This window comes from Crocuta crocuta, unplaced genomic scaffold (assembly GCF_008692635.1).
Source record: "Crocuta crocuta isolate KB4526 unplaced genomic scaffold, BGI_CrCroc_1.0 scaffold932, whole genome shotgun sequence".
Classification (NCBI taxonomy): domain Eukaryota; kingdom Metazoa; phylum Chordata; class Mammalia; order Carnivora; family Hyaenidae; genus Crocuta; species Crocuta crocuta.
In genome coordinates this window covers 158,214-170,911 of record NW_027528857.1, presented here as the reverse complement: position 1 = coordinate 170,911, position 12,698 = coordinate 158,214, and the positions used below count along the sequence as shown (strand labels likewise).

The 12,698-nt window shown below is 38.9% G+C and overlaps 1 protein-coding gene across 1 annotated transcript in view; it reads left to right on the top strand.

The window, feature by feature from the left end:
• Positions 1-12,698, top strand: part of LOC144224954 (thrombospondin type-1 domain-containing protein 7B-like) — a 144,988-nt gene that overhangs the window by 12,832 nt on the left and 119,458 nt on the right. Inside the window, exon 3 of the mRNA XM_077756051.1 lies at positions 4,947-5,144. Coding sequence (XP_077612177.1) covers positions 4,947-5,144 — 198 coding nt within the window. The remainder of the gene's footprint in view (positions 1-4,946; positions 5,145-12,698) is intronic.

The following is a 12,698-nucleotide window of genomic DNA, read 5'->3' as shown; positions in this document are numbered from 1 at the left end:
GGCATATAATTTTTCATAGTATTCTCTGATAATTGCTTGTATTTCTGAGGGGTTGGTTGTAATAAGTCCATTTTCATTCATAATTTTGTCTATTTGGGTCCTTCTCTTTTCTTTTTGATAAGTCTGGCTAGAGGTTTGTCAATTTGNGAGGTTTTTCTGTTTCGGACTCTCTTTTTCCCTTCACTCACCGCAGAGGGGGACCGCCTCTGACCCTGGAGTATCCGATCCCCACCCGATTTTATCTTCCCCAGTTCGCACTCACGTTAGAAGGCTCTCTCAGTGGATTCTGTGTCCTTTTTCTCCCAATCTCTCAGGTTTTGTAAGGTTTCCAATGGCTTCAGATCTTTTCTGTGTGATGTATGGGCACGAGTGCAAGTAGGGAGCTCCTTACTTCTCCGCCATCTTGCCCCCTGCCCCCAAGTGTTGAGAGTTCTTACACTCATGATCATCCTATCATTGCTTTTTTATACTTTCTGAATTCACAGCAGGGTGGAAAGTAATAACGATTCGCCAAAGTGCTACTCTTGAAGGAATGGTGGTTGATTTCTAAAGAGTTGGGATCAAGGATTCAATGTGCTCAGGTTCTTTGAATCAAGGTGGTTACCTCATGTCCCAGGTTCCCAGATAGGAGGGGCAAATAGGAGGCTTAAGGTGGAATAGGCTTCTGTCATCCTGGCTCAGCCTGTTGGCTTCTACTTCAGGCCTGTCCCCATGGTTAGTGTGGAGACACGGTATTGGCCATGGGCAGCTCCACTTTGGGACCACCAGCCCATGAGGATGTACAGTCCTCCGACCTGCATTTACATCCCGAGTCTCTTTTCACTCTTCCATGGCTTCATTTAAAAAACTTTGGGGGCGCCTGGGTGGCTTAGTCGGTTAAGCATCTGACTTTCGCTTAGGTCATGATCTCGCGGTTCGTGGGTTCGAGCCCCACATCGGGCTCTGTGCTGACTGCCAGCTCAGAGCCTGCAGCCTGTTTCAGTCTGTGACTCCCTCTCTCTCTGACCCTCCCCTGCTCACGCTGTCTCTCTCTCTCCTAGAAATAAATAAAACATTAAAAAAAAAAAAAACTTTGACCCATATTCTGCCATCTGTGCTTCCTTTTCTCTCCCCAACCACAAGTCACTCCTTTCTTGTTCAGTGGAATATATACTATGGCAGTAGATAATATGCTAAACTTTGGGTTTATGAAAGAAAAAAAAAAACTTGCAGATACCAGTTTCATTAAAGGTGAATTGAATCTGCGGCCAGGAAGTGATTCTTCAAAGCCCATCTTGCTAGTTGGTGCCTAAAGTATCACTCTCCCATCTGTATACCTTCGTTTTAAGGAATCGACCCTTCGGTCCTGCAGATTTACTATATGACGTGAGACTAGAACACATCATACACAAGAGCCGATTTAATTTCTTTCTTATGATGAGGTAATGACTCAAAGTTCCTCAGCCGAGTTTCACAGATATCCATTTAATCAATCAAATGCTTTGGGAGCAGTGATAAAGTATCATTAATCTTAGTTTTCACATGCATAAAATGAGGATAGTAACTTATAAAATAGTTTCGAAGATTTATTCATTGGGGTAATATAAGTAAAGTGGCTGGCACTATCTTGGGATAAGGTAGATGTTTAATTAATGAACATGCCTTTTCCCCTTGTTGGACTATGTGCTCTGTGAAGAATAGATTTATGTTTTCTGTTCCTTCTGTGGCTTCCCACAGTACAATACGGTGATCTACATATGGCAGTTAATGTTTACTGAATGATATGATCTGATTAATATGGAATTGAGTAAATGAAAGTAAGGGGTTGGCTGGCCCCAGCCACTGTGGAGTTAGCAGTTGGAAGCACCCAGGAAAAGCACCTGGAGCAGAAGCACCCAGGGAAAGCCTCATGCCATGAACACCAATGTGTGATTCAAAATAGGCACTAACAAGAGACTGCAAGGTTTTTGTTTTAATGCTGAGCTTCTGCTATGATTTGATCCTACTTAGAGTCAGGACAAGGGCAGTACAAATGAAAGACTAGAAGAATTTATTTACTGAGGAGATGTGATCTATAGATTTATGGTGAGATGGATGCAATTTGATTTATAGAGGAAAATTTCACATACCCCTTAATGGCACTAAGCTCTAGGTAAGATAGCCAAAATCCTCAAGAAAGACCGCTAAGTTTTTAAGACATTTGTGAAACCTTGTAAATCAAGAAGACCCATGCTATGTCCTTCTCAAAGTTACAAACTAAATAAGTACAAACATAAGAGGATAAATAAGCAGCATGTGAACATTATTTATAAGAATAGAGATAATTTGGGGTACCTGGGTGGCTCAGTGAGTTAAGCATCGGACTCTTGATTTTGGCTCAGGTCATGATCTCATGGTTTGTGAGTTCAAGCCCTACATCAGGCTCTGCACTGGTAGAAGCAGGCTCCAAGCTCTGAGGTGTCAGCACAGAGCCAATCGTGGGGCTTGAACCCATGAGCTGTGAGATGATGATCTGAGCTGAAGTCAGATGCTTAACTGACTTAGCCACTTGGTGCCCCTCAAAGACCCTCTTTTTAAATTTTTTTTAATGTTTTATTTTATTTTTTGAAAGACAGAGAGACAGAGTGTGAGCAGGGGAGGGGCAGAAAGAGAGAGAGACACAGAATCGAAAGCACACTCCAGGCTCTGAGCTAACAGCACAAAACCTAATGTGGGACTTGAACTCAAAAACTGTGTGATCATGACCTGAGCCAAAGTTGGCACTTAACCAACTGAGTCACCCAGGCTTCCCAAAGACTCTCTTTTTAAAGAAGTTTTTCTCTCCCTCCCTCTCTCTCAAAATAAATGAAGAGACCTAAAAAATAAAGTAAATAACATGCCTGTGTGGCTCATTAGGTTAAGTCTGACTCTTAGTTTTGGCTTAGGTCATGATCTCACAGTTGATGAAATCGAACTATGTATTGGATTCTGTACTGACAGCACTGAGCCTGCTTGAATGCTCTCCATCTCCATCTGCCCCTCCCCAGCATCTCTCTCTCTCTCTCTCTCTCTCCCCCTCTCTCTCTGTCTGTCAAAATAAATAAACTTAAACAAATAAATAAAAGGACCTCATAGGTTATCCCTAGACCACAAAAAGCCAAATAGAGCATTTGAGATTGTTTATCTAAAATACTGGCCCAGCCCTGTAATATTCTCAGGAAGCATGGCTCCCTCTTGTGGCCTAAAACCATGTGTCCATTAGTTTGAACCTCCTTGACTGTGCAGTTTTACAGGAGCCAGTCTTTTGCCCACTACACCTTGAACTTTGTAACCTTTTCATTTCATTACTATTGGTGGGGAAATAAGCATGGCTTTGGAGAATATGGGAGAGAGATATACCGGGCTTTGTTACCTCTCATGATTCCTAATCTGTTCTTCTCCTTGCCTCTTGTGGGAAGGGTAGTAGGGCATCTAACTCTCATGCTGGACATTCAGTGTTATCATGCTCTCTATTTTCTCATCAAAGTCTGTCTGCTGTTTCTCTCTTTTAACTTACCCAAAGGAATAAGTAAATAATCCTTAAAATGTTATCACCCAAAAAGCCTGGTTTCATTAAAAAAAAAAAAAAGAATTAGAGGAATTTAATTGGTTAATAGAATTTGGTGTGTTAGATAATGGAAGTTAAAATATGAGATCCATGGAAAGCAGGCATAGCCTTTAAAAGTGACATGTTGGGCCACCTGGTGGCTCAGTTAGTTGAGCATCCGAGTTTGGCTCAGGTCCTGATCTCACTGTTCATGGGTTCAAGCCCTGCATTGGGCTCTGTGCTGAGAGCTCAGAGCCTGGAGCCTGCTTTGGATTCTGTGTCTCCCTCTGTCTCTGCCTCTCTCCCACTTGCATTTTCTCTCTCTTTCTCAAAAATAAAAGTATTTTAAAAATTAAGAAAAAATTTCAGAAGCAATATGTCATAAAGGCCAGGGATTAAAAACTTATAGACTAACAGTTTGTGTCTAGTTCTCAGTCACTTTAAAAAAAAAATTTAGGCCACTTTGTTTTTTGTTTTTTTTTTTTTTTAAAGATAAATTAGTTAAACATGGAGAGATTTCACATAAAAACAAGACACAACTTGGATTTCTGTATCCTTGGACAAATTCCACATTCCCTCATGGAAGCAGCCAATGGAAGCTGGATAATGGCCACCTGTTACAGAGCAAGCACACATCTTCCATTTCACCACACACCTCAGCACTCCCTGCAGGGGTACAGTTGACTCATTTCCCTCAGTTCGTACCTGCTTGACTCTTGCAACACTGAGTTTGTGATCTGTAAGCTTACAGCATGGAAGGCCCATCTATATCTTTATTATAGGTGACATTGGGCTGTAGTCCTATAATACACTTTTTTTTTAACTGAATAATAGTCGAGGGACCCATGTGTAGCCAAAGTAGGGAATGCAGTCCAGAGGCATGCTGTCTTCACAGGGGAGGCTGACCTGGAATGTCAAGGGAGGGACACAGGGAAATCTCAGGCCATAAAGCTGTCAATTTCTTAGTTACCAGGGATCTGCCAAAATGTAGATGTATTTCAACTTAATGCGGAACAGCAAAATGTCAAAAGCAACAGGAAAAATAAAATGTGGATTTATCTATGTTTAGGCTATTTCTGTGAGTCTTCATTTATGTCTGTTGGTTTATTGATGCCATTGGACAAATATGCTACTTACTAGTCCATTTGATTGTGTATTTGTGTATGGCCTTTCCAAAGTTGTTAAATCTGGGAAGACAGATTTTCTCCTCTAGTTCTTTCCTATTTTCTTTCCCTTTCTTTTTGTATCCCCTTACCCCATTTTCCACAAAAGAAAACACCTTAAAACAATACACCTTTTAGGACTATAGACATTCAAATAAAAGTTTCATTGCTTTTCTAGTTGCTGCTTTTTTTTTTTTTATGGATAAAGATGGAATCCTGTGAAACTTCTTTCTTTTCAGGATTTAGAATGAGGCAGCGCCATGTCCTCATGGAACCCACAGGGCCTGCGGGCCACTGCCCTCATTTGGTGGAGTCTGTTCCTTGTGAGGATCCAATGTGTTACCGATGGCTGGCGTCTGAAGGCATCTGTATCCCTGATCATGGAAAATGTGGCCGAGGACACCGCATCCTAAAGGCTGTATGTCAGAATGACCAAGGTATGAGGCAAAGACTCGTGTTGTTAAGTGATATCTGCCCAATGACATGTCACCACTCTCTAACAGGTCATTTTCCCAAGGGAAGGAAACACAGTTTTCCTATCCTTCATTACTTACTTCTGTTTAAGCCAGGTGCTACATGGCTGCAGAGTAAGTTGCCTTGACTTAATATGAGGCCACATACTCCAAAATAAAACTTTATGATTATGCCTCAGTGCAATACAGTGAACCTAGAGAATTCTCTGCAATTTTTCATTTATCAAGACACATAGATTACACAATTCCTCTGGGTGGTCTTCAACTTATCAATACCAAACAAGTTTTATTTGCCTTTTTTGAGGTCGATATGTAACATGCTTTTATATATTATTAACAAATACTACCTTGTAAAGATTCCAGGGCTACACTTCTCTCCAAGTTAAAGAAAAAAAAAATACTAAGCTATATCTTTTCATTTATGGAGCATTCCATAATGTCAGTAAAACTGACATTTCTAAAGAACCATTTTAATATATGAATTGTCAAGATTTACAAAACTATTAACAGTGGTGTCTTTCCTTCATTGTCAAGCTCCTAGTACAATGGTTGTTTGAAATGAATGGGATTTAGAAAACATGTAAGTCACATGGAAATAAGGAAAGTGACATTTTTAAACTTTTATTCTACAGTTTAAAAAAAATCAGTCTGTTGGAAGAATATTGAATATCTCTATTAATCCCATTTATAATGCTCTTGATGTGGGGAGTGAAATGTTTTGATGTATGGAGTGACATAATCCCTAGAATAGAAGGAAATTACAAAGTGGATTCAGAGGGGCTATTCTCATCCACACAGGGTTGACATTCAGCAATGGTTTCCTTGTTTCCTTTCTTCCTGTCTCCCTCTGTAACCCTCTTTCTCTCTTTATCTCTTTCCCTCCCTTCCCTCCCTCATTTTCTTCCTTAGTTCTTTCCTTCTTCCCTCTTCTTCCTTTCCTCCTCCTTTTGATCTGTCCTTCTTTCTTTCATTCTTTTTAAATCACCACTGTAATAAATAGATAGACACTTTGTCAGGGAATATAATTGGTTATCTCATGAAAGGTATTTGTTTAATTAGAGGTCAACAACACACTGTATTAGCTACATCCTTTTTGACAAAGTCGTTAAAACTAATAGTGGGTCTAATATTGCCAAATAATTTTTGAATTGTGGTAATGTATGTACATTATTAACAGAAGCAAATAAGATCACTGTGGTATTGCTTTTCTTTGATTTCAGGAAGAGTAGTATAGAGGTTTAAACCTGGAGTCTAGGGGCACCTGGATGGCTTAGTCAGTTAAGTGTCCGACTTTGGCTCAGGTCATGATCTCAAGGCTCATAAGTCCAAGCCCTGCGTCGAGCTCTGTGCTGACAGCTCAGAGCCTGAAGCCTGCTTCAGATTCTGTGTCTCCCTCTCTCTGCACCTCTCTCTCTGTCTCTCTCAAAAATAAATAAACATTAAAAAAAACCTGGAGTCTAAAGTCAGCCAGGTTGGAATTTCAGGTCTGCTACTCACCTGGTAGATGATCTCAGGCAAATTAATTAATTTTGTGGAGGCATCCTTTCCTTCGGCTTTAAAATAGGAGTAATAAAACCTACCTCTCACTCTCAGAGTGTGAGAGTTAAACTGGTTATATAAAAGTGATTAGTGAAGTGCCTGGCACATAACCATTCAAAATAAGCTACAAGCTTATTTTTCTTATAATGCACGTTTATTACTGTTCTCTGCCCTGGAGGAATTGTGCAAAAAGCATTCTTATATAATATGAAAATAATGATGAGTATTAGAATAACCATACCACTTCTTCCTCCCAACCTCCAGCTGTGGAATCAAGAAGATCCTTTGTGTGGTTGAGTCCCAAAGACAAATGACTGTCAGGCTTTGTCATCTCACAGCAGGTATTAGAGGCTTGTCATGATATATTATGTCTATAGGGTTGGGGAGTTTTTCACAGTTCACAATCTGTGTCTTCTGTAGTATTGCGGAGTGTGATACTGTGATTTATAATTAGAAATATATACCCTTCCCATTTCCAGTGCAGAGCTGCTAAAACTCTTGGAGTTTCCTGAGCAAAAGGAGCAATGGGAGCATCTTTTGTTACCTTTGTTCTTTTGCCCTCAATTCCTGAAGTTGCTTCTGTAAAGGTGAATTGGGTGTGTTATTACTCAAAAACAAAGGCAAAAACAAAAAAAGAGAAATGAATGTGTTATTCATAAAAAGCACTATTCCTCCACATCTGGGTTTATGGTAATGAGATGATTTGTGGAAAGCACCTAAGGATGAGAGCTGGTTGGCAGAGGAACCAACAAAAGGGTTGGAACTTTCAATCCCACCCACTGATTGCCATGGAGGGGAGAGAGGCTAGAGGTTGAATCAAACACCAATGGCCAAATGATTTAATCAACTGTGCATATGTGAAGAAACTTCCATAAAATCCCAAAAGAATTGGGGGTCTAGAGAGCTTCCAGGTTGGTGAACACTGGAGATTTGGGGAAAGTGGCAACGGAAATTCCATGCCGTTTCTTCATAGCTCACCCTATGCATCTCTTCCACCTGGCCATTCCTGAATTACATCTTTCACAATCATTTGATCATGTAGCAAGTAAAACAGGTTTCCTGAGTTCTATGAGCCATTCTGGCAAATTAAGCAAACCTTAGGAGGGGGTTGTGGGAAACTCCAATTTGTAGCTAGTTGGTTAGAAGCATAGCTCACCTGAGCTTGTAGTTGACCCCTGAAGAGGAATGTGGTCTTGTAAGACCAAGACTTTTCTCTGTGGAATCTGATGCTATTTCTGGGTGATGTCAGAACTGAGTTGAATTTTAGGACGTCCAGTTGGTGCTGGAGATTTCCATGGTTTGTTGTGGGTAAATCGTCCCACCTCCCCAACACACATATACTCTCCCACTGAAAATGGACACAGAATCCTTTCTACAGAGGTATTAGTTTTACCATTGTATAGCACTTCTAGAATTTTATTGCTTATTCCTGTGAAATGGCTAATTTTCAACATTGACCTACACTCTTGATTTCTATGGGAGAACATTAGAAATTACTACTTGTTCATATCAATTCCATGAAGTCTTTATGGTATTTACATACCTGGATGGCTCCTTAATCACTTGTAGGGTATCAGCCATGGTCATGGTTACAAGAATGCTAGGCTGGTAGCTAAAGCAGTCTTTTCTCCAGTGAGCAATTGAAAATGTGGTCTGGTTGCACATTTTGCATTTCAGCCTCTGTGAGATTCTGGATAATTTATGATAGAAGTTGAACAAAAAATTGTTCCTCTACACTTGTGGGGATGAGCACTGGGTGTTATGTGGAAACTAATTTGACAATAAACTATTTGTAAAAAGATAAGTGTTCCTCTTTAACTCTCCACACATTATCATGGTCTTTCCATATCTGCAGGAATTGCCAAAACTGTTGACATTCATTTAAATGCTTAAAGAAGAAAAAAAAGAAAGGTTGAGCTATATTTAATAAGTAAGCTGTGATTTTTTTCTAGTAACGTTTGCTAGTTTTCTTTTCATCACTCTGAATTTATTAATTGTTTCATATGAACTTTATTCACAATTTACTTAGAGTTAAGTGGATAAGACCAAAATAAGTACCTTCATTTTGGTAAACAAACAAAGAAATAAACAAAACAAGACAAATTCATATTAGATCTAATCAGACTTAAATCCTGCTATAATTTGATAGGGTAACTTTTTCATATATATGCATATGGTATATGCACATATGTCTTATATATATGTTATAGAACATATAACATATATGTAATGTTCAACATCCTTGCAAAATACCTACATCCCATTCAGATTGTGGAACCAAGAGATTTCCACATAGCCATGATCAAAAAACTCCTGTAGGCCTCTTGAAAGTGTCTTGTTGGGCATTTGTGACACTAGGAAGAATATTTCTCTTTCCCAGCAGTTTGTTTAAATAATTAGTTTAGGGGCACCTGGGTGGCTCAGTCAGTTGTATATCCAACTCTTGTTTGGTTCAGGTAATGATCCCAGGGTCATAGGATTGAGCCCTGTGTCAGGCTCCTCACTGAATGTAGAGCCTACTTAAGATTCTTTCTCTCCCTCTGCCCCTCTCTCCCTCTCATGAGCTCTTCCCCTTTCATGTGTGTGTGCTCTCTCTCTCTCTCCCTCTGTCTCAATTTTTTTTTAAAAATAAGCTTAGAGCCTTTGAAAATATGCAATCTCTGTCACACTGAAGCCAGTAAGTAGCAATTTGAGATATCCAAAACTTGTGGGCTAGTTTAAGAATGTAATTAACTTTGGACTATCAAAGATCCAAGTACTCATTTATGAATTTCTACAGCTGTCTCTGTAGAGGTATGTTTTGATCCAGTCTCTACTTTATTAGTGATACTGTCCAGTCTTGCTGAAGTTACTATTTCTCATCCAGCCTGTGATCCAGCAAATAGTGGGTTAGGAATACTTATTTTTAGGAAGAAAATTGTATAAAAGATTACATGAACGAGTATTCTGATTTGGAATCTGATTTCTAATACTTTGAGTGGTCGATGAACTTTGATTTCTTTCCTCTGCACAACATCATGTCACTAGTCTGAGTCAATAGAAAACTACTAGGTATAGAATATACATAGGTTTTGCTTGTCTCATTGACAAGCAGGTTTTCTAAAAGTCAAAGGGGTCATTTGAAAGTAAATGGAGTGTGGTGCAAACTACATTCCCAACCTATTTCTCCTTTAGATTATCAGGTTAACCTTCTGGGTTTTAAACTTTGTTTTTCAAATGTATAACTAGTTCATTGTTGCCAGGTTTCACTCTCAGTTGATGAAAGTTTGCCACTATGTACCATCTTCCCAGAGCACGTTGGGAAAATCCCTATAATGCCAGAGCAGTGGACAGCATCCCTAGTGGCTGGCAGGTGATCACTACTTATCGTCTTTCATGTGTCTATAATGCAAAGTGGACAGATGACACCACAGGGTCAATAGATAAACACCAGGCTGCCTATTAGGGCAGTCAGACCTTGAGCACTCACCACATGCTTTGCTCCTTAATTTGCTGACTAGGTTATCTTGAGAGGGGAAAAAAAATAAGTGTCTATATATTTCAGCAAACATCTTTATTTGGAAGTAGTGTCGTGTACATTCTGTACTCAGAAAAAGCAAATGCCCATGTTGGTATAATGCATAGTATTACTACATCAAGAAGAACAAAGTTCTCATGTTGACAGGTACAGGGAGCTAGGGTTCTCCACTGTTGCTGAAATGGCCCCTTGCATAGAGGGATACTTATTTTTCAGTTGTGTTAGATTTTCTCCATGTAAACATTTTCCTTAAGTGGTGTATATGTTTGCACAGAAAGCTTGGGGAATGATTTTCCATCATTAAGGTTACTTTGCTTTTCATTTCAGAGGCATTTTTCTGTGAGTTCTTGCCTTGCATCATTAACTTTGGACAATCTAAAAATGTGATATTTAATCTTGGATAAAATGGCATGTGTTCATAAGCATGTGCTTACAAGTACCCATAGGATGACTTTAATTGGTGGAAAGCATATTAGGTTAATCATTTAACTGAGGTGAAATAATTTTTTAATGTTTTTAAATCTATGATTGAAGTAGAAGTTTTGTTTTATTTATTTTTTATCTTTAAATCTAAAGAAATGTTCTCTAGGTTAGCTTTGAAAAGAAGGTCAGACTCCATTCATATAAGGAGTTATTCATTGGAATTCTAAATAAACCCTTTTTGTGGTTTCAAGTATTGTTTTCTAAACCCTTTGATCATATTGTATCTAATTTTTGTCATCCAGCACTGCTTTACTCTTCCTCTATGTTTCTGCTTTGTTTTAAAAGGCTTCCTAACTGCTATTTTAGCACAATATTTATTTTCTTCTATTTTAGGAAGAACAAAGAATAAATTATCAGTGAGATATTTCTTTGCCACACAAGTAATAGTCTGTGGTCAATCAACCTGTTAAAGAGACTCTACATATTAGAGCCACCACAGAAATTATAGAGCCTCAAAATAAATTTCAAATAAAATTGTTCTAAAAGTTTTGAATAATGGCACTTTCGTGGAAATAAGTCTGTAGCTAATTGAGATGTACATTTTGGAAAGGATGATAGCAATTTGACTTTTTTAAGTTATAAGAAAATAACTATTATTTTCATTTTATGTTATTAATTTTTTATTTGTTTCTGTTTTGAGCAGAAACACACACACACACACACACACACACACACACACTTACCTTTTCATAAGGTTTGGGAATATAAAAACTGTATTGCCAGGAGTTCAGAGGGATCAAAGAAGAGGGGAATAAAGATGGACATGCATTTTACATTAGCAGTGCAAATCCATACACAGGCTTTTTGAAATACTCAAACTTAGCATGCACTGTTATTTCCTGCTCAGATCCTCTCAGTCATTTATCATTTCTGCGTATATCAGCCCCCAAATTCCAGCTGACCGGACTTGCTGCTCTTTGCCTGAGGAATTTCTCTGCCCACAGAAATGCAGTCAGAAGTGCCAGGGAATTAACAGTCCCAGGGAGTAGCCTTCAACCAATGATTGGGAGTTGTAAAAATCATTGCCTTTGCCTTTCAGGTGGGATAACCTTGAGTTGTATGTTCTGTGATGTTTCCGAGAGCTCCCAGTGTGGGAAAGGTCCACCTACTCGTCATGGTGACTTACGTTAACCACACACCCTCTCCCATCCTCCTTCTGCCTTACCCCCACTCTTGCACTACTTCTCTGTTATTACTCCCTAATAAACACTTGCCCAAGAGTCTTTGTCAAAGAGTTTGATTCTGGTATGACCCAAACTGAGACAAGGATGCATGCAAAGATATTTCATGGATCCATTCCAGCAAGAGAGATGATCCAATTCTAGTCGTACCACGTTGATAATATTTAAAGAAACAACTTCCATGGAAGAGATGTCACTGCCTATCGTGAGAGCCCATTCAATACTTTGAACAACCATCACTATTTACATGTATTTGGTAATATTAGATGTGCTTCAGTATACTGCTTCTGTCCCCCCCCCAACCTTTGAAAGCATAAAAAACATTGAGTCCCATTTCTTTCCCAGTTAGACCATACCGGTAACTTATACCATCCCCCTCAGTCTTATTTTCCAACAATTGAGTTATTTTATGACTTTCAGGGGAAGACTAGCTAGGTTATTCATGTTTTTATTTTGTAGTGGATTCCAGGGTGTATTGGAATATTTCTGAATAAGAACAGGAAAAAAACCAGAGTTCTTTGGAATGTTAAAAGAATTATTTGTGTAGGAAAATTGGATCTGAAGTGTTTGGTGAGCATTTTGCTCTATCTCCTTTGTTGTGGATCAGTCATTCAAAAAATACAGTGTGAAAATCACTCAGTGGGATTATGAAAACACTAGTCATCAGAGAAATGCAAATCAAAATGATAAATCCCCTTACAGCTGTCAGATTGGCTAATAACAACAACAACAAAAAGAAATAACAAGTGTGGGTGAGGTTTTGGAGAAAAGAGAACCCTTGTGCCTTGTTGGTGGGAA